The sequence below is a fragment of the Moschus berezovskii genome, chromosome 14 (assembly GCF_049115385.1).
Source record: "Moschus berezovskii isolate FMDL1 chromosome 14, NW_MosBer_1.0, whole genome shotgun sequence".
Classification (NCBI taxonomy): Eukaryota; Metazoa; Chordata; class Mammalia; order Artiodactyla; family Moschidae; genus Moschus; species Moschus berezovskii.
The window spans coordinates 21,603,724-21,626,432 of NC_142473.1; the positions used below are offsets into that span (position 1 = coordinate 21,603,724).

The window sequence follows — 22,709 nt, forward strand, 5'->3', positions numbered from 1 at the left end:
AGATGACTGTGCCACAAACTCCACCTACAAGGAACATACAGTCAAGAAGGATCACTATGACCAGCATTCAGTCACGAACTACAAATAAAATGGCAATTAACAAATGCCACTGAGTCCTCCTATGAACAAAGAATTCAAAAGACAGGGATCAATTCTCAAAGGTGAAAACAGTGACAAATTACAAAGGGTATTACAGAGGGAGAAATTCAAGTTTTGTCTTGGAAATTTGTCCAGAGAATAAATTTCTGGAAAACCAAGACTCTAACAGTTATTTAAGAAAAATCTCCCACAACATTGGGTTTTAGTAGGTATACAGCTTTTTGATGAATTAGTCTCCCCACTGCTCTCTTTTTCTTGTAGCTTAGACACAGATTGAGAAGTGTGGAAAGAAAAAGAAGTGAAAAATTAAACCACTGAATTCCATAGCTGAGCAGTAGATTAAAAAAGAAGTGTGACTGAATTCTCTAAAGTAGAGAAGGCATAATCACAAATTTCTGAATCTTATACTATCATCCATATTTATTACCTTCTAGTCAATCACTACACACACAAACGAAAGTTGATCCCATTCCAGAGAAATGAACTTCACTATGATATTCTTAGTTACCTTGTGAAAAGTTGGGTGATACAGCTTGATTGACAGCAAATACACTATTTGACCTTGGGGGTGTCTGTAATTGAGACAGTGGAGGTTGAGCAGTCATAGGTGCAGAATTTCCAGGCAACACCACAACATTTGACTGACTGACAGTTGTCCCTAAGGCTGTTGGATCAGTTACACAAGTAGCTATCAAAATATTACTTGAATTGCCAAAAGTTGTGCTCGTAGCTGGCATTAACTGTATGTATCCTCCATCCTTGGAAACACATGGTGTCACATTGGTTGAAAGAGCAATGCTGTCTTCATTCTGCATGTTGTTTACTGTAGAGTCTTCAGGTTTGAGTGCTAAAAGGCTCTGTTCCATTGACGCTGAATCCCCAGTTCCTTCAGCAGATGAGATAGCACCTGTGGTTTCTTCTGAAGACAGGCATTTAACTAATTCTGCATTTCTGGCAGGTGATTTAGCAGGAGAAGACAAAATTATAGTTGGCAAGTTTTCTCCGCTGATACTAGAAACTGCACTGTTAAGTTCGGTATCTGAGGAAACAAATGGATCATCACTGATGATAATTTTGAGAGAGACTATATTTGATGCATCTATTTCTGTAGATTTGTCGTTAGCAGGTTTATTATTAGTATTCTGGGAGTCAGGATGAGACTCCCTCACTGAAGCACACACAGATTCTGAAGGAAGAGAATGTCTATCTTCTATATGATTACTTTCTGAAGGCATCAATGTAACTTCTTCACAGTTATTTTCACCTAAAGAGAGAAAAATACTATTTCCATCTTCTTTTACAGATGATGAAGGCTCTTGCGAATCCAAAGCAGCTTTCTCAGACCTGGAGGACTGAGTTTCATGTATTGTATGATTTAACTCAACAGATGATGATTCATTAGATGGCTGTTTAATTGAAGACACTGAATCTTCAAGGTGAATTTCTACTTTTTGTTCAGATACAGTTAAACCTGAATTTTCAATAGACGCAGGTAATATCTGAAGTGAAGAATTATTTTGGCAATCTGCAAGTTGCTGTGATGCAACTGGTAACACATTATTAATTTCAATTTTATTCTGATGAATTTCTCTAGAATCTGGTGACTTGGAATCATGGAAATCAGCTTTAAGTCTTCTTGTATCATCAGAACTTTCACAAAACTGACCTTTTTTAGATGCCTTTCCAGCTAATGGAATATTTTGGGGTAAAAGTTGAGAAGTTTTTCCAGAAAGAATTAGGTTCTCACTGTTAGTTTCACAACCAAGGGAAACAACTGAATTTATTGGTATAGGAGACTGATCGGGCTGTAACTGAGACTCATTATGTACACTTGGAGGCAAAGAATTCTTTTCAATTTCCAGAGCCATTTCAGTCTCAGTGGACATCTGACTGGTGTATAATTCAGCACAATGCTGATTACATTCAGCATCAGAGTGTACTCTTTCGTTAAAGTCACTCAAACTGGGCACAGACTCAAAGGTAATATCAAGGTTACACTTCTGTTCAGTAGATACAACTGTTTTAAATGCCTTTTTCTGGATGCTAGCATCTATGTGGGAAAAATGTTCTTGGGCTTCCTGTCTAAGCTCGTCATGGTTGCTGCCATTCTTCAAAACATTTGATGTGTCTTCATTTTGATAGGAAGTACAAAATGAGGGTTGACCAGATGGATCATCTGCAAAATATTAGGATGGCAGAAACATATGGTGAGTGTATATAACAGCCTGAGGTAGTCATCTTTAGTGTTAAACCTATTTTGCCAAGGAGATAACTAATCTTTGACATACCAGCAAATGGAAATATGATAAATTCTCTCATTTTTTGAGTATCAAAAAATTTACAGATACTTCTCTTATCACTGATGCCTATTTATACATGTGTCAAATTGTTTTTCAAGCTTTTTAGAAAACGGATGACACAAGAGTAAAAATATATATATATTTTTAAGAACATTTAATGTGTACCAATATATAAAAACTGGCTACAAAGTTTTTTCAAAACAGCTGACTTTTCAATTTCTACCATACTATTTGATACATTCATTAAGAAGGTGAAATGGAGCCAAGTACATTTTGCATAACTAACATTTGATGTTACTGTGTACTGTTTAAGATTTATTACACACCGAATATCAATCATATGATCAGTACTGGGATATAAAGATGAACGACCCAGTTTGCCCTTGGTGATCCAGAAAGGGAGGCAGATACAGAACAGAAAATCACAATAAAACATGCTAATAACTCTAACAGTATAGGAACAAAAGGCACCTTTTTGAGCCTATGGAATGTGAGAAAGTGTTATAAAAGAGGTATGTCATGAGACCACCTTGACGAAGTGCAATAGTTAGAAAAAAGGGCATTTGAGAAAATACTGATAAACTGTCATACATCATTCACAGTTTAGAAAATATTAACAATATGAAATATATAATGGGAAAAATCTAGAAAAATGTATAGCAACCATTAATCAAATTCTGTTAACGGGACATTGGTAACATAATAGTGGGTATGGAGCACATCAAAATCCTTATTGAGGGGAAATCAGTAGAAATTATATCCAGGTAGTCAGTTTCAGCTCGGAGAAGGCAATGGCAAGGCACTCCAGTACTCTTGCCTAGAAAATTCCATGGATGGAGGAGCCTGGTAGGCTGCAGTCCGTGGGGTCGCTAAGGGTCGGACACGACTGAGCTACTTCACTTTCACACACTGGAGAAGGAAATGGCAATCCACTCCAGTGTTCTTGCCTGGAGAATCCCAGGGATGGGGGAGCCTGGTGGGCTTCCATCTATGGGGTCACACAGAGTCGGACATGACTGAAGTGACTTAGCAGCAGCAGCAGTCAGTTTCAATCAAGTGGGAAGAGACTTTCTTAGAAAATAGGATTTCAAGTTTCATTGTGTGCAAGGCAGGGTACAATCTTCCACACATAATATATATGAGAAAGACATCCTACTACAATTCAACCTAAGAAGAAATGGAGGATTGGGCTTGGGTACAGGCAAAGGACTCTCAGTAGGAATACAGTCTGACATATTCCAAAACTAGGTTTTGGAAGACATAATGTGAAACTTGGAAGTCATGAGGCTTTTTGACGGAGTTGGAAGGAGTAATGGCATTTAAGAGCAGATGAACAGAAAAGATTACGTTGCCATACCTTGGTGTAGACAGAAATGGACAGAGTGGTACCAAACAGGCATAAAGTTTAACAAGTGTGAGATGCCAGGATAACATGAGAGAAGCCAGGATAATGGTTATGAAAGGAATAGTGGTTGGAAAGGGATACGAACAGATGTTTTTGTGGTGCTGGCAGTATTCTATTTTTTGACCTGAGAGATTGTTATGTGGGTGTTTGCTTGCTGATAATTCAATGAGCAAAGTATATTTTTATTGTACACTTCTGCAAGTGTTATGGGATTCCCAGGTGGTGTGAGCGGTAAAGAACCTGCTTGCCAGTGCAGGAGATTTAAGAGACATGGGTTTGATCCCTGGATCAGGAAGATCCCCTGGAGAAGGGAATGACAACCCACTCCAGTATTCTTGCCTGGAAAATCCCATGGACAGAAGAGTTTGGTGGGTTATAGTCCATGGGTCACAAAAAGTTGGACATAACTGAAAAGTGACTTAGCATGCATCACAAAAATGAAATTTTAAAAAACTTGGCAAAATTTTAAAAGATCTAAGATAGACATATTCACTGCCTGTCCTCAGTTACTGCAGGACAATTATGTGCCATACTGGTATTCCATAAGAGGCAGAAACGTAAGAAGTAACTTAGTAAACATACAGGAATATGACCTAAAACATCATAAAATCTATTAATTTAAGACCATCAGCAGAGTAAACAATTTCCTCTAAATAAGAGGTAGAGATACTGAGCACTCAGCTGTATTTACTTACTAGGCTAGATGATTAATACCACAAATCAACCTTACATATTAGGGATTAATTCTGAATATGTGCCTCAAAAAATTATGTTTGAAGTTACAGACTTCGGTTGAATTGGTCAATACTAGTCACACCAAATTGTGCATGTCAAGTCTATTGCATCATGAAGGAACGAGTGGGCGTGGGAATAACACAAACAATTTTCAAATTAAACATTTTCTGTCTTAGAGAGATTGATATTAGGATTTAGATTGATATTAACAAAATCGAATTCTTACCAGATTCTTCTGTTTCAAAAGTACCTTTAACTGCTAGATTAGTTTCACCTGCTAAGACTACACTGGGATTGGTTTCCATATGCTGACTGCAAATGCCTTGTGATATATTTTTATTATTCTTTGTTTTACCTGTTAAAACGGGAATAGGGAAACAATTGGTTAAATAAATGACCAATATAAAAATAAGCATCAATTAATACATCTTGACAGTGGTCAGCAAACATTAAAGTTTGGTTTTAATTACAGTCCTCTGATTATAGTTTTCAACATGTTGCCTTATATATCATTGACAAGTATGATTTTCCTCTAGACCAGTAGTTCTTATACTCTATATCATATTATACAGGTGCAAGAATTTGCATTTTTAACATGTTCTCAGGTAATTCTGATCTACTAGTTCAGAGACTACACTTTTAGCACTACTGCATTAGGCCGTAAGATGGAAAGCAATGGCCAAATATTTTTATTTCTTTTGTATTATCCAACTGTGTTTATTATGATGTGTGCATAGTAGTAGACCACAACACATTTTTGATGACTGGAAATATTGCCCACAGCTATCCCTCTCACCCACAAGACTGCTCTCTATTTTTACAGCTAAAGCATCTTTAAGAAAAACAAGACTTTCTTGGTGGTCCAGTGGTTAAGAATCAGCGTTCCAATGCAGGGCACGTGTGTTCGATCCTTGGTTGGGGAACTAAGATTCCACATGCCTCAGAGCAACTAAGCTCACATGCCACAACTAGAGAGAGCCCCACACACCACAAGGACGACCCAGTGCAGACAAAATTAAAAAGAAAGAAAAAACTCTTTCATATGAAAAAACAGGAACCTTCTCCAGATGCTCTGGGAAATGTTATTTCACCATTTAAGCGACTTCTCCAAAGAAATTGGAGAAACATTTTTTCCGAACTATCTTGAAAACAATGGTCTACCTACCATAGTCAAATAGATCAAAGAGTGCCTGAAACGCTGGATCTGATTCTGTCTGTTCCAATATATCCTGTATAGCTTCTTCAGACATGTGGATCTCACTCTGCAAAAACAAAAAGAAACAAGTGATTCCAACTGAATTGATATGGTTTAATACCAGCAAAGTAATTACAGGACATCTATTCCCTTCCAAGAAAATTTCTTCTGATTATAACACTATTCACTTAAATTAAAACAAGACGACTAGCAAATAGAAAGTGAATGTTCCCTAATTCTACTATTTAATCACTTTGGCGAATATATTCCCAAACATTAAAATAAAATAAACCTAGGAATATTTATGTATACAAAGTAAAATCAAGCTGCAATGTTCTTTATTACTTGACATACACCACTATGTAAGTTTAAGTTATACCATGTAACGACCTGATGTACATACACTGTGAAATGATTACCAAAAGAAGCTTACTTAATATTCATCATCTCATATATATATTTTAAAAAGAAAAAATAAATTTTTTTCCTTGTGAGAACTCTTAGGATATACCCTCTTAACTTTCAAATACTGTTGACCCTTGAACATAGGTTTGAACTGTGCAGGTCCACTTATTTGCAGAATTTTTTCAATAAATAGGTACTATAGTCCTACAAAATCCAATTTTGGCTGAATCTGTACTTGTGGAACATGAAGGGCTGACTATAAGGTTTGAAGTGGGCTTTTGATTGCATGTGGGGTCAGCTCCCCTAACCTCAAGCTGTTACAGCAGTGTTAACTGTAGTCACTGTGTTGTACTTTGCATCCCCTGCACTTATAACTGAAAACTTGTACCTTTTGACCACCTTCATCCAGTTCTTCCACCTCGTATCTCTTTTTCTATGAGTTTGGTTCAATAATGTTCTTTAATCAGCTTTCTTCACATTAGTTTGTTGTATACTGCTTTCTAGATCCTCCAATATAAATCTTACTCTTTTAATCTGCTTGTTTTTGTCTCTTCATTTTATTTTTAAAAATTTTTGATTTTTTTTGTCTGTGCCACGAAGCATGTGGGATCTTAGTTCCTTCATTAGGGGTGGAACCTATGCCCCCTACAGTGGAAGCAAGGTGTCTTAACTCCTGACTGACAGGGAAGTCCCTGTATCCATATTTTAAATACTTCCTCTAAATGTTGGACAATCCTTGCTTATGTGCTCATCCTTAAAAGCAGCATGCCAAAAGCTATCTTTAAATTCTGTTTAAATTCTTCAATTTTGGTGAAGCATACATTTGGATCCCAAGGGAGAGGAAATTCATGTGGAGCAAGAGATAAGATGGAACTCTCATGAAATGATTAAAAGCTTGCATTTTAAAAATAAAAACAGCCATAAAATGAAAAGAAAAACTAAAGAACCAGTTAACCTTTGACAACGAAGAAGTACAGAGAACATCAATAATTCTTGATGAAATGTGATTTAGAAGAAAGTCAGGAGCTAGAATAAATATTTATCTATGAACTTGAAAAATCTATCATAATGTAAATAATGTCAAGAGTCAACAATCCAATGTTCATCAAACTATGAAGTGGTGCATACCCTCTTACAAAAGTTACTGGTGAGGAAAAACATTTTTCTAGTAAATTTCTCATTACATTCAAACTTTAAAAATCATAATTGAAAGAATCCTGAAATACATGTTCGAAACTTGTTGGTCTGCCTTTTAATTTTCTTTAATAATGCTTTGGAGTTGGTGATGGACAGGGAGGCCTGGCGTGCTGTGATTCATGGGGTCGCAGAGTTGGACACGACTGAGCGACTGAACTGAACTGAATGATGCTTTTTAAAAATAATTTTTAAAACTTAAAAAAAAATTACTTGTTTTTATTTTTAGCCGTGTTGAGCTGTTGCTGCACAGGATCTTCTCTAGTTGCAGCCAAGTGGGGGCTACTCTCTAGCTGTGATACACAGGCTTCTCACTGCGGTGGCCTCTCTTGTGGTGACGCATGGCTCTAGGCTTCGGTACTTGTGACTCGTGGGCTCAGCAGTCGCAGTTTCTGGGCTATAGCACGGGTATATGGGATCTTCCCAGATCAGTTATCCAACTGGCGTCTCTTGTACTGGCTGGTGGATTCTTTACCACTGAGCCACCAGGGAAGCCCCTTTAATGTTGCTTTTAACAAGAACATATTGTGAATTTAAGGAAGTCTTAAAAAAATGCACAGTCAGTGATTTGTATAACCCAAGATATCTTGCCTATCCCAAGGTCACAAAGATGTATAAAACTATTTAAAAATTTACCTATTTGTACAAGCGGTTCTGTTCACTTACTGAAGCTGATGCATGTACTACTCCATCACTGTCCTTTCAGTTATTGAAATCTGAATTTTTAACTTTTCCCCAGTATACAATATTATAAATACCATGAACAGGGCTGTGTCTTCATTTTCTTATAACCTCTCACAGTATCTAATAGAGTGTCTTGATTACAGTAAGCACCTGATGTTTTTGTGGAGAAAATACAAGCAAGGAGTTGAAGATTATAAAAATTTAGAATAGGGGATATTTTAAGCTTTAAAACAGTGGAAGACTGCTAAATAATTTAAAAAGTGAAAGTTGCTCAGCTGTGTCTGACTTTGTGACCCCATGGACTGTCCATGGAATTCTCCAGGCCACAATACTGGAGTGGGTAACCTTTCCCTTCTCCAGGGAATCTTCCCAATCTGTGGATCAAACCCAGGTCTCCTGCATTACAGGCGGATTATTTACCAGCTGAGTCACAAGGAAGCCCAAGAACACTGGAGTGGGTAGCCTATCCCTTCTCAAGCTGCTGCTGCTGCTGCTAAGTCACTTCAGTTGTGTCCGACTCTGTGCGACCCCATAGACGGAAGCCCACCAGGCTCCCCCGTCCCTGGGATTCTCCAGGCAAGAACACTGGAGTGGGTTGCCATTTCCTTCTCCAATGTGTGAAAGTAAAAAGTGAAAGTGAAGTCGCTCAGTCGTGTCCGACCCTTAGCGACCCCATGGACTACAGCCTACCAGGCTCCTCCATCCATGGGATTTTCTAGGCAACAGTACTAGAGTGGCTTGCCATTGCGTTCTCCGCCCTTCTCAAGCAGATCTTCCCAATCCAGGAATCGAACCGGGGTCTCCTGCATTGCAGGTGAATTCTTTTACCAACTGAGCTATCAGGGAAGCCAGGTTGCTTTCAAAAAGTTTGTTCATATTTTGTTAAAATTTACTGAATTTCACTATAGGAAAATGTATTAAAAGTTTTTTTTTAAGTATTCTGAAGGAAGTGACAAAGAAAACAAAACAAAACTCAGTGGTTTTACTCAGAATTCATCATCTGAAAATAAACTGCTATCGTGAGTTCATTATTATGAATTCACTTTGTGGTACAGTAACAAAATGACTACATTATCTCAGAGTCTAAGTAAAAGCATGTGCAACAACCACAATCTCAGCTGCTCTTCAAAAAGATATTTACAAATCTTAAAACACATATTGTTAAATTCTTCCTTTACCAGCTCATCCTCTTTCATCTTCACTGTCACTGGACAACAAGTGACTATAGCCCCTATTTATATTCTCTCAGCAGTAAATCTCAGACAAGTATTTATTTAGTTAGTAACTTCTTTTTAGTTTCTTGCTCACTTTATTTTGTTAAATATTACTTGGATTCTTCACATAAGTTTAACATACAGTTTCATTCTTTACTTTTTATATAGTTTGTGCAGGTGCAGAAGAAATGTATTTTATATATACTGTACAGTACTGCTTACTGAACAAAAACACATCCACTAATGAATCTTTAATTATTAAACACTAAGAAATACATGATTGGTTGTTGTATGGATGCAGGAAAATTTTATTGATAGCTGGCAGAACTCGACAGAGTTACTAGATGGGTTGCTGCTGCTAAGTCGCTTCAGTCGTGTCGGACTCTGTGCGACCCCATAGACGGCAGCCCACCAGGCTCCGCCGTCCCTGGGATTCTCCAGGCAAGAACACTGGAGTAGGTTGCCATTTCCTTCTCCAGTGCATGAAAGTGAAAAGTGAAAGTAAAGTCGCTCGGTCGTATCCGACTCTTAGCAACTCCATGGACTGCAGCCTACCATGCTCCTCTGTCCATGGGATTTTCCAGGAAAGAGTACTGCAGTGGGATGCCATTGCCTTCTCTGACTAGATGGGTTAGGAATGTCTTATTCTACCATCTCAATAAAGCAATTTTAACATACTTAAATCAAATCATTGTACCACATGCCTGAAACTAATACAGTGATGTACACCAACTATTTTTTAATAAAACAGGAAAAAATTTTGATGTTGAAAATTCAGTAACACATTTTCAGGAACAGATTACATTTGGATAATGAAGGAAATCTGTATTTTAATTATTATTTTAAAGCATCTTATACATATGAAACCAGAATATTATCAGTTTTAATGATGAGTATATCTACTACACACACACACATACAGACACACACACACACTTAACCATACCTGAAGTCCCAGGAGTTCATCAATTGAAGTCTCTGGTTCACTAGGGTTGCTATCTGTTTGCTTAGGTACTTGAGCAATACTGTTGTCACTGTAATACACAAGGGAAAACTTTTATCGTAGTTCTCAACTAGGCAAAAACAATTAGGTATTTAAAACACAAATATTTTACCTAGTCAAAAATTTATTAATGTTTTCTGCAAGCTTTTCTTGAAGAGACTTGTTGCTTAGTATTTTTTCTCGTGCATTTTCAATTACCATTTGCTGAAAAAGAAATCAGTATTAGCAAAAGCACAGGATAGAGTATCATGTTATTTGTTTAAAAAGAATCAATGGAAGCTGGATAGTTTTAATAAATCTAGGTAGAAACTCAAAAGGTTATGGTGGTGCCTTCCATATTAACACCAGATTACTACATTAACTGCTTACAAGTATTCTCACAGATCCTTCACCAACTTCTTTTTCACTGTGGAACCACAGAGTTGCAAACTCTTTAGATTTTCATGCAAGGTTTTAAATAAGCTGACTCTATTCTGGAAAAATGTCCTATTATATTGCATAATCCAGCAATAACAATGTATTTATAGTTTCTTAAACATACTTCTGTTTCTTATTTGGTGCATTTGCACGTGTTAGTTATTCTGACTGGACTGTTTCTTACTGGTAAATAAACAGTCTTGTTGCTGTTCTTCAGTCCCTTAAGTTGTGTACAACTCTTTGCACCACCAAGGACTACAGCATGCCAGGATTCCCCGGCCTTCACTATCTCCCAGATTTTGCTCAGATTCATGTCCATCAAGTTGGTGATGCCATCTAATCATCTCATCCTCTACCGCCTCTTCTCTTTTTGCCTTCCATCTTTCCCAGCATCAGGGTCTTTTCTAACAAGTTGCCTCTTCACATCAGATGGCCAAAGTATTGGAGTTTCAGCTTCAGCATCAGTTCTTTCAATAAATATTCAGGGTTGATTTCCTTTAGGATTGACTAGTTTCATCTCCCTGAAGTCCAAGGGACTCTCAAGAATCTTCAGCATGACAATTCGAAAGCATCAGTTCTTTGGTGCTCAGCCTTCTATATGGTCCAACACTCACATTCATTTGTACATGACTACTGGAAAAACCATGGCTCTGAATATACAGACCTTTGTGTCTGTTTTTTAACATGCTGTGTAGGTGTATGATAGCTTTCCTTCCAAGGAGCAAGTGTCTTTTAATTTCATGGCTGCAGTCACCATCTACGGTGATTTTGGAGCCCAAGAAAATAAAACCTGTCAGTTTCCACTTTTCCACCTTCATTTTGCCATGAAGTCATGGGCTGTATGCCATGATCTTAATTTTTGAATGTTGAGCTTTAAGCCAGCTTTTTCACTCTCCTCTTTCACCTTCATCAAGAGGCACTTTGGTTTCTCTTCATTGTCTGCCATTAAAAGTGATATCATCTGCATATCTGTGGTTGTTGATATTTCTCCCAGCAATCTTGACTCCAGCTTATGATTCATCCAGTCTGGCATTTCACATGATGTACTCTGCACACAAGTTAAATAAGCAGGGTGACAATATACAGCCTTATTGTACTCAATTCCCAATTTTGAACCAGTCTGTTGTTCCATGTCCAGTTCTAACTGTTGCTTCTGGATGGGCACAGAGATTTCTCAGGAAGCAGGTAAGGTGATCTGGTATTCCTATTTCTTAAGAACTTCCCCCAGTCTGTTTGTGACCTTTACAGTCAAAGGCTTTCACATAGTCAATGAAACAGTAGTAGATGTTTTTTTGAAATTCCCTTGCTTTCTCTATGATCCAACGAATGCTGGCAATTTGATCTCTGGTTCTGCTGCCTTTTCTAAATCCAGTTTTTACATCAGCAAGTTCTCAGTTCACATACTGCTCAAGTCTAGCGTGAAGGATTTTAAGCATAACCTTGCTAGCATGTGAAATGAGCACAACTGTATGGTAGTTTGAACATTCTTTGGCATTGCCTTTCTTTGGGATTGGAATGAAAGCTGATCTTTTCCAGTCCTATGGCCACTGTTGACTTTTCCAAGTTTGCTGACATATTGTGTGCAGCACTTTTACAGCATCACCTTTTAGGATTTGAAATAGCTTAGCTGGAATTCCATCACCTCCCCTAGCCATGCTCTTAGTAATGCTTCCTAAGGCATACCCCAGGATGTCTGGCTCTAGGTGAGTGACCAAACCATTGTGGTTGTCTGAGTCATTAAGACTTTTTCTATATAGCTCTTCTGTGTATTCCTGCCAGCTTGCTTAATTTCTACTGCTTCTGTTAGGTCCTTACCATTTCTGTCCTTTATCATGCCCATCCTTGCATGAAATGTTCCTGTAATGTCTCCAATTTTATTGATTGGATTTCTAGTCTTTCCCATTCTATTGTTTTCCTCTGTTTCTTTGCCTTGTACACTGAAAGCTTTCCTTTCTCTTCTTGTTATTCTCTGGAATTCTGCATGCAGTTGGGTGTATCTTTCCCTTTCTTCATCGTCCTTCACTTCTCTTTCTCAGCTGTTTGTAAAGCCTCCTCAAAGAAAAAGAACCACTCTGCCTTCTTGTGTTTCTTTTTCTTTGGGATGGTTTTGGTCACTACCTCCTGCATAATGTTACAAACCTCTGTCTGTAGTTCTTTAGGCACTCTGTCTCCCAGATCTAATCCCTTAATGTATTTGTCACCTCCACTGTATATTAATAAGGAATTTGATTTAGGTCATACCTGAATGGCCTAGTGGTTTCCCCCACTTTCTTCAATTTAAGCCTGAATTTTGCTATAAGGAGCTGATGATCTCAGCCACAGTCAGCTCCTAGTCTTGTTTTGCTGACTGTATAGATCTTCTCCATTTCTGGCTGCAAAGGATATAATCAATCTGATTTTGGTATTGACCATCTGGTGATGTCCAGATGTAGCATTTTCTCTTGTGGTCTTGGGAGAGAGTATTTGCTAAGACCAGTGTGTTCTCTTGACAAAACTGTTATCCTTTGCCTTGTTTCATTTTGTACTTCAAGGCCAAACTTGTTGTTACTCTAGGTAATCTCTTAACTTCCTACTTTTTCACTCCAATCCACTATGATGAAAATGACATCTTTTTTTAGTGTTAGTTCTAGGAGGTCTTTATAAGTCTTCATAGAACCAGTCAACTTCAACTTCTTTGGCATCATTGGCTGGGGTATAGACTTGGATAACTGTGATATTGAATGGCTTGCCTTGGAAACGCACCAAGATCATTCTGTTATTTTTGAACGTGCACCCAAGCACTGTACTTTGGACTTTTTTGTTGATTATGATGGCTAATCCCTTTCTCCAAGGGATTCTTGCCCACAGTTATAGATAAAATGGTCATTTGAATTACATTAACCCATTCCCATCCATTTCAGTTCACTGATTCTGATGATGTCAATGCTCACTTTTGTCATTTCCCACTTGACCACATCCAATTTTCCTTGATTTATGGATGTAACATTCCAGGTTCCTATGCAATATTGTTTTTTACAGCATTGGACTTTACATTCACCATCAGGCACATCCATAAACAAGCGCTGTTTCTGCTTTGGCCCAGCCTCTTCACTCTTTCTGTAGCTATTAGTAATTGCCCTCTATTCTTCCCTAGTAGGATACTGGACACCTTCTGACCTGGGGAGTTCATCTTCCAGTATCATATCTTTTTGCCATTTTATACTGTTCATGTGGTTCTTGAGTTAATAACACTGAGAGGTTTGCCATCTCTGCCCGCCCCTCGCCCCCGCCTAGTGGACCACAGTCCACAGTTTTGTATTTACAGTCTATCCCAAAGCAATTCTACGGCAGTTTTATGTGTGTCACATCATATGGCTTGTTGGATCTGTTTTCTGACCAGGGATTGGACCCCTGCAGTGGTAGTGTGGAGTCCTAAACACTGGGCTGTTAGGGAAATCCCTCTACTGTAGTCTTATAGAAATACTACATTTTACACAGACACACACACACACACTATATATATATATAAAAACTGTATATATATGAATAGTTATAAACTCAGGAATATCTTAAGTTGCAAAGTTTGGGAAGGTCACTTACTTTTTCTACTACAAATGCATTTGGATCCTGCAAATTTCGTATTGTTGAATGAGGCCCAGACTTCCTCTGAGATTCACTGAAACACATTTTAAAAGCTTATCTTTTAACTAGTATGAATAATCCAATGATCATTACATATAAAGACAAATCTTCGTCATGGTGGAAAAGATATTTTCTCTATTTGTGGTGGGAACAAAGGGCAGTAGAGTTGAAAAGCATTAATTGTCTTGAATTGAGAAATGAATTTGAGGTCAAGCTTTATTACTTATTAACTATATGGTCTCTACCAGGTATCCTCTGACCCACTTTATAATGGGATAAAACTAAAGCTTTATTGGGTTAATGAAAGAATTCAATACACATAAGGTATATGTAAAGTCTTTATAAAAAGGTCAAAGTTCTTATAAATGTTAGATACTGTTACAGTACTTTTATTATTTCATGTGGTTAAGTGAGAAGTCTTAAAGAGACTGAGGTCAGCCTTGAATGAGAGACAACTAACAGTAAAAATTCCAACAAAATTACCCAAGGTGTGGCAATTGAGCAAACAGTAAAAACATTTTAAACTATTATCTCTCCTTTCTGAAATATTCTTCAAAGACACATGGGCTAAATAGGACAGAAAGAGTACTTCTCAGAGAATGTCTGAGAAGATTTTTAATTAACAGTTTAGGAGTTTAAATGTGTGTGTGTAGACCCTGAAAAACAGGGTGCTGATAAAAAATGATTATTTCCAAAAATCTGAGTTAACAACAACTTTAATATATGCTCTTCTATACTACTACAGAAAAATCACTTCTAATGAAACACATTTCTAGATCATTGATTTGAAACAATCTGATTTCAGGGAGGTTATAATGTAAAAAAAAAGTGCTTTCAAACAGCTATAATAGTAGAGTCTGAAGTACTTAATGCATTTTTGTTACTTTATTCATAATGTAAGTATCCTTGTGTAATTTCTTGGTAATGGTTACTGGAAACATGTCCTTTTAGAAAGCATTTACCTTTTGCGTCTACCAGGAGACATTAAACTGGCATGATTTTTCCTTTCCTGAGGACCAGTATTGTTATTTAAAGCCTCTCCAGCTGTATTTCAAGAGAACAAAACAGTAAGTCAAGGAAACGGAATAGTTTTTTAAAACTTGAATTAACAGATAAAAATAGCACTACATAGTAAATGGCAACCCACTCCAGTATTCTTGCCTGGAGAATCCCAGGGATGGGGGAGCCTGGTGGGCTGCCATCTGTGGGGTCGCACAGAGTCGGACACAACTGAAGCGACTAAGCAGCAGCAGCAGTGATTATTTTAAATTCAGTTCGTATATATTGAGTGCCTACTATATGCAAGGCACTACAGAAGATACTGTGTGTGTCAGTTGCTCAGTTGTGTCCAACTCTTTGCAACCCATGGACTGTAGCCCGCCAGGCTCCTCTGTCCATGGAATTCTCCAGGCAAGAATTCTGGAGTGGGAGCCATTACCTTCGCCAACAGAAGATATTAAGATACATAAAATATAGTCCCCATGACTTAAGGTTTTACGATAAAATACAAAGTAGAGTATACAGAATAGTTTCAACAAAAAAATATCATGGCAAAACAAAGGAACTGTAAGAAGTATAAACTAAATATACTGGGTAAGTGTTTTTACCCAGAGGTGTTAAAGAGGTTGGAGAAAAGATGGAAATAAGGGAGAATGTAATGGTTGTCAATACATTTTACCTGCACAAAGAGAAAAAAGACTGGTCTAATAACCAACAGAGGTGACACCTCAGGTCTAATCCCAGCTGTTATTAACTAGCCTTTTGCTCCTAAATATCATGTGCTTTTAATACTATCAAGTATATAACAAACAAGAAGTACTAGATGACCTCTAAGTTTATGCTTTGCTCTAAGACTCAGCCAGGAATATGCAGGATTTTCAACATGTAGAGATGGAGGTTAACCAGAAAAACATTCCTCATTTCAGTAGGATAGACTACTATGACCAAAGAGTTGAACAAAGTGTTCAAATATAATGTGCATTCCTTTAAAAAAAAAAAAAAGGAGTTTTTTCCCCCCCAATTAATGCAGATAAGTGAGAACTAGAAGAGACTTCAAGGTTGGATCTCAGTTAGAACAGATAAAAGAATCCTAGGTTAACATGTCTCACAGATTTAATAATATGCTTATTTAATGGCAAACTGAATGAGTGAGCATAAACACATTACCTAAATTTATCCACTTCTAGCCTCTTATCTACTTTTTGCTATATTTTATACCATGAATATAGAGATATTACTGCATCATCTCATTCACACAATTTGATTAAAACAAAATGTAAACTTACTGGTCATAGTGTCTTGTGACTGTGAATGGTTGACCACTACAAAATCTGACCTCAAAGGAGCTGAAATTTGGCCAGCTGGCCTAATAACTTGTGTAGCTGTCAAAGGAGAACTGGCAAATTGTCCTAAAAGATACGGTAAAGGCTCTGAACTGACAGGAGCTGCTTGAGATGCAAGCCTTCTTTGCCGTTTGATTTCTGCAATCCCATTTCTTGTTCGGGCTGAAACACACGAGCATTTAAAAAATTAACTCAATGTCAGAGTAGTTTGGGAATTTTAAGATGTCTATACAATATGTGTTCTACGACATATTTAACAGTGAACTTAAAAAACATCCCTTAGAATTATCACCTGTTTACGTTATAATTTCACATGAAACAAACTAAAATTGGGTACAATGAAATTTTAAAAATCCAAGAATACATTTCTTCTGTAGTAATTAAAACTGATAACATCTCCACAATCAGGAAACAAACTTATGGAATGAGAATTAAAAGATGTGAATACATGAGAGCCAATGAGAAAAATAAGATATATTTAAAATGCATATTTTTACAATAAATGAAAATATTTCCTAATATGATAATGGTATTTAGAAAAGCAGTAGTTTAAACAAAATGTAAACGCAGCACACATGTATTCTTAACAAAAACGGTCATCTGACGTTAAATTTGAGTTAAAGTAATTCTGAACATTATTTATAGTTTAAAGTTGAATACCAACCTCTCTGATTGGCAGCAAACCCTGGGGAACTTTGCATGCTCCTAATAAACAAAAGTAGTTAGACATTAAAAAATTTCTGTTGCCAAGATACATTCTGATTTAGTTACAGTCAGACCTGAAGTCAATTATGAGTTAAAAGGCAAGAAATTTCTCTCAGATAAAAAAGATAAGCACTTTTTTTTCTGGGTAACCAAATCTTATCTGCTTTAGGAAAAAAAACAGTGGCATATAAAAATGCAACATGTCTAATTTTAATAATCAAGTTTCTATCCAATGCAATAAGCAAGAGCTTTGAAATCCCATTAAGAATACAATTTGCCTTGAATTTAGGAACTCAATATATTTAAGAAAGCTATATATAATATTTTGCAATTATCTTTTATAACTAGAGATGCCTTCCCAGAGAAATTCTGATTTTACATATGACTCCGTACATAAATATTTCAGAATCCAAGTTGATTTCAAAAGAGATCCTGCTTTCATCAAATTTATGACTATGACATTGTTTCACTGAACTTCTAAAGAAGGAACAAAGCAAACAGGTAAGAAAATTCACAACATAAACTGATTCTCCTTTTGCTATGAACTGATTACCCATGTATTTTGTAAACAATCAGATACTGTGCCATTTTCCTCAGAAATCTGTTAAGTAAGTCTCTGTCAACAAGAGCCACAAAACTTACTGAATCAAATAAGCATTTTTAACAGCACACAAACCAACCTTGGAGAACATCTAACTAGGATGTTTCTTTTTTTATGTAATGCCTTGTCAATAAAATGTTGCAATAACTTATAAATATTGATAGGTGTTAATTAAGTTGGGAATGTCTTTGAAGATTGTTTGCAAGGGAATGAAAGAGGAAAGGGAAGTCAGGAAAGGGGAATAAAATTAAAACTACCAAATAAAATGTAGTAGAGTCACACAAAAAGCATTTGGAGCCGTTCTAGCAGTTTAAGCTGAGGAAGGAAAACGAGGCCCCTGCTGAACTGGGGTAGTCACTTGTAGCTCTGGGAGAACGTGTAAGAAAGGACGGTTTTCATACTAGACTCAAGTTGAATAAGATATGTTATAAAATTGATACCTATTCTAATGATAGTGAGACTAGCATTCCAAGGCCCTGACATAGTAAAATTCTAAAAGCAGAAGATTCCAGAAGTGCTACTCTTTAGGTTTGTTCCTTTATAAGGGAAGAACAAAGGAGGCATGGATTCCACATATCAAGTTTCTGCATGTGTAATGAAGATGCAACTGTATAAGGGAAGTCACACGGGGCTTGAGGTAGTAGATTTGTATCCACCAAGACTGTGACTAGATTTGTATTCAGCCAGAGATCTGCCTCTAAATTGTTTACAGGAACCTGGGAATATCATTAATTTCTTCATTTCGAAATATTTTATTAAAATAAACAATTTATTTAAAATTATCTAATCAAAAACAAATATCAATAACCTCTAGCATAATTTCAAAATTAGATCAGTGTTATATAAGTACACAGTGTGGGTCATAAGATTTAAATGTGAAGTGATTCTTAATTGTGCTTGCATTCCAAAATTATTATGCACATTCTGATAAGCTAATTGTATAAGCCTTTTATTACCTGATCTGAGAAAGTGTATGGTCTAACTTCTTCCACAGAGATGACATAATTGCTGGGACATCATTTGATGTTTCTAAATCATAAGAGGAAATGTTTCATAAAAAATCCATCATTTAATTTGAACAGACACAGAAAATCAATAAGGAAAACTTTTCTCTCAGCTGCTGACATTATGTTGAGAACTGAGAAATAAGCCTATTTTGTAAAGCTGCAAAGCTATAATGATGTTGCTTTTCTTTGCTCAAGTCACTGAGAATCATATACAATATGAGGGAAAAGGAAACTCGTGAAAACTATGAAGTTTTTTAGATCAATAATCTTTTGAATTTCTTCTGAATTTTTGTATTTTCTTTGAATTAAAAGACAAACTATTTTAAATCTTTGTTCTATTTATGTGATATCTGAAAGTCAAATAATTTGATTTATAAATTTATAAAATTATACAAACTCATATAAATATGGAAATTATTTTCTATATCCAGTGTTTTCAGGTCCAAATCACTGTGATTTCTCAGCAACTCCTTAGTTACTCTACTTAAAATTACAGATAAAATTCTGGAGGACTAATTAGTCTTTTTCAGGATGTGTTCTAAAGCCACACTGATAGGAAATTCCAGGTATTTATATTCTTTACTATATACTTCTAAAAAGCTCAAACAAGAGAAAGTTACCAACATAAAAGTGGGATATAAACCTTTGTACTGCAATAACATATTGTTTCTGAGGCCATTTACACTCTAAATGTTCCTGCAAGATACTTAAGATAGTCTGGGAAAAGAAAACCTTGGTAGAATGATCAAATACCTATTGAAGAGAAAGAAACGAAATTCACACTTTGAAATTCTAGGCTTATTACTTTCTATAGTTTCTAGTTTTGTGATTGTAGAAAAGTTATCTGGCTTCTCTAAACTTTAATTTTCTGATACTTAACGTCTAATGAACTCCCCTGGTGGTCCAGTGGTTAAGAATCTACCTTGCAATGCAGGGAACTTGGGGAGGCTCCCTGCTAGGGGAACTAAGATCCCACATGCTGTGGAGCAACTAAGTCTATGCACAGCAACTACTGAGCCTGAATGCTCTGGAGTCCCTGTGCCACAACTAGAGAACTCTAGAGTCCATGCGCCACAACTGGAGAGTTCTATGAGCTGCAATGAAAGATCCCATGTGATGCAACAAAGATCCCTCTTGCTGCAACTAAGGCTTGATGCAGTCAAATAATGAATAAATTAATGGATCTACACAATCAATACCTCTCATTGGATTATTTCAAGGACTGAAATAAAACCTCTGAAAGCACCTAGCACAATGCTGCAATAAACAGTACTCAATAAATGTGAAGCTTACATTTTAAAATGTTATCATTTGTTCTAATTAATTCTTTACTGCTGAATCTTTTCTTAATATGTTGCAAACTATGGAAATAACGAATATGAGAGAATTGAACTTTCCTCTTCAAGACACTAATTTAGGAAAGTGTTATATTTATCAGTCAATAAATATAAAGACTTTAATTAGATATCTCCCAGTGAATTTTTAAAATTATTTTTAAATTTAAAAAATCACTTCTAATTAAAACAATTAGATAAATGCTGTATAAAACTGACAAAAAAAAAAAAATCCCTGAACCTGAATTCTTACCTTTTGCTTTCATAGCTACATATTCATTCAAAATTGTTGTCAAATTTTTTCCAAATAAAGACTGAAAAGAAAAAGATCAAGCATTACCAAAACCATATAATACTACCAATAATTTCCCACTATGAAATATTTCACTATAAAAGTTACTAAAAGATATGGATTAAAAATTAGTCGATAAAGAAATGGTAAAGAGTAGGTCATCAAAGGGCTTCCTTGGTGGCTTAGATAGTAAAGAACCTGCCTGCAATGTGGGGGACCTGGGTTCGATTCCTGGGTTGGGAAGAACCCATGGAGAAAGAAATGGCAACCCACTCCAGTATTGTTACCTGGAGACTCCCCATGGACAGAGGAGCCTGGTGGACTACAGTCCACCGGGTTGCAAAGGGTCGGACACAACTGAGTGACTAAGCACAGCACAGGTCATCAAAAATGAAAATAGTCACTCCTCAGGGAGTGAATTCTTCTGTGGGTAAAGAACCTTGTCTATTTGAATAAGATACTGTGACTATGTTTCTTTAGCTAAGATAGTACAATAGCAGGAATGTAGTTTTCAGTTTGGGAGGTAAGGATCCAGTCACACAAATAAGGACCCACTCCTTCCTGTCCTTTTAATGCCAAATGCCATCTGCCAAAGAACAAAGCAAAAACAACTGAGTGTAAGAGATATCCTTTCAAAGATCAGTACCTTCTCTATTTTCACTTCTTTATCTCATAAAGTCACCCCGTCGCCACCACTTTTATATCAATAAGGGGCAGGCTTTAACTGCCTCAAGTTTGAGGTCACAGAATAGGGAAGAGCAAGGATTTTTTAGAATAGTTCTACATTTACCATATGTGTGAAAAATTACCCAGATTTTCTAAGGCTTCCTTTCATATATAAAAACAAACACATGACTTTTTACATTGAAAAAAAATGTAAAACAAAAATTTTTTTACAATTTTTACAACTTATTTTTTGTGGTGAAGATTAAGGATACATATAACACATCTAAGAACTGTCTAACACATAGTAGCTAATTATTTTTCTTTCCTTTCCTGAACTTTCACTGCATATTCCTATTTTATTCTTCTGTATTACTAAAAAAATTATTTTATATTGGAGTATAATTGATTAACAATGTTGTGCTAGTTTCAGATGTAAAATGATTCAGTTATACATATACATGTAACTATTCTTTTACAAATTCTTTTCCCAGTTAGGTTATTAAAGAATACTGAGCAGAGTTTCTTGTGCTATATAGTTCCTTGTTAATAATCTATTTTAATTACAGCAATGTGCACGTCAACCCCAAACTCCCAGTCAACCCCAAACTCCCAATCTATCCCTCCTCCCCACCTTCCCCCTTGGTAACCATAAGTTTGTTCTCTAAGACTGTGAGTCTGTTTCTGTTTTATAAGTAAGTTCATTTGTATCATTTTCTTTAGCTTCCACACACAACTGATGTCATGTATTTGTCTTTCTAACTTACTTCACTTAGCATGGTAATCTTCAGGTCCATCCACATTGCTGCTAATGGCATTATTTCATTCATTTTAAAGGCTGAATAATATTCCATAGTATTTCTTTCACAGTACATCTTTACCCATTCATGTGTTGATGGACATTTAAGTTGCTCCTATGTCTTGACCATTGTAAACAGTGCTTTATAAAACATGTGGTGCACGTACCCTTTTGAACCATGTTTTTCTCCAGATATATGTTCAGGAGTGAGTTTGTTGGATGGTAGCTCTATTTTTACCTTTTTTAAGCTCTATTTTTAGTTTTTCTCCATAGTTGCTATACCAATTTATATTCCCGTCAACATTATAGGTGGGTTCCCTTTTCTTCATACCTTTTCCAGCATTTGCTTGTAGATTTTTTGATGATGGCTAGTTTGAGGTGATATCTCATTGTAGTACTGACCTGTATTTTATAATAATTAGCAATGTTGAACATGTTTTCATGTGCCTCTTAGCCATCTGCATGTCTTCTTTGGACTAATGTCTGTTTAGATCTTCTGCCCATTTTTAGATTTAGCTATATTATTTATTGACTGCATGAACTGTTTGTAAATTCTGGAGGTTAATCTGTTATCAGGTGCATTGTTTTCAAATATTTTCTTCCATTCTGGGGGTTGCCTTTCCATTTTGCTTATGGTTTCCTTTGCTATCCAAAAAGCTTTTAAGTAGGTCTCATTTTTTAAATTGTTTTTATT

General features: G+C 36.3%; 1 protein-coding gene across 3 annotated transcripts in view; it reads right to left on the reverse strand.

The window, feature by feature from the left end:
- The window catches only part of NPAT (nuclear protein, coactivator of histone transcription), a 51,126-nt gene that overhangs the window by 9,888 nt on the left and 18,529 nt on the right, over positions 1-22,709 (reverse strand). The window contains exons 3-13 of one of the 3 annotated variants that reach the window (XM_055422963.2): positions 20,515-20,575; positions 18,877-18,949; positions 17,279-17,319; positions 16,558-16,776; positions 15,235-15,316; positions 14,231-14,306; positions 10,347-10,438; positions 10,178-10,265; positions 5,705-5,801; positions 4,766-4,894; positions 608-2,275 (exon numbers count right to left, since the gene is read on the reverse strand). In XM_055422963.2, the coding sequence (XP_055278938.2) occupies positions 608-2,275; positions 4,766-4,894; positions 5,705-5,801; positions 10,178-10,265; positions 10,347-10,438; positions 14,231-14,306; positions 15,235-15,316; positions 16,558-16,776; positions 17,279-17,319; positions 18,877-18,949; positions 20,515-20,575 (2,626 nt within the window). The remainder of the gene's footprint in view (positions 1-607; positions 2,276-4,765; positions 4,895-5,704; positions 5,802-10,177; positions 10,266-10,346; positions 10,439-14,230; positions 14,307-15,234; positions 15,317-16,557; positions 16,777-17,278; positions 17,320-18,876; positions 18,950-20,514; positions 20,576-22,709) is intronic. The other 2 variants (XM_055422964.2, XM_088842913.1) reach the window with 2 other exon arrangements.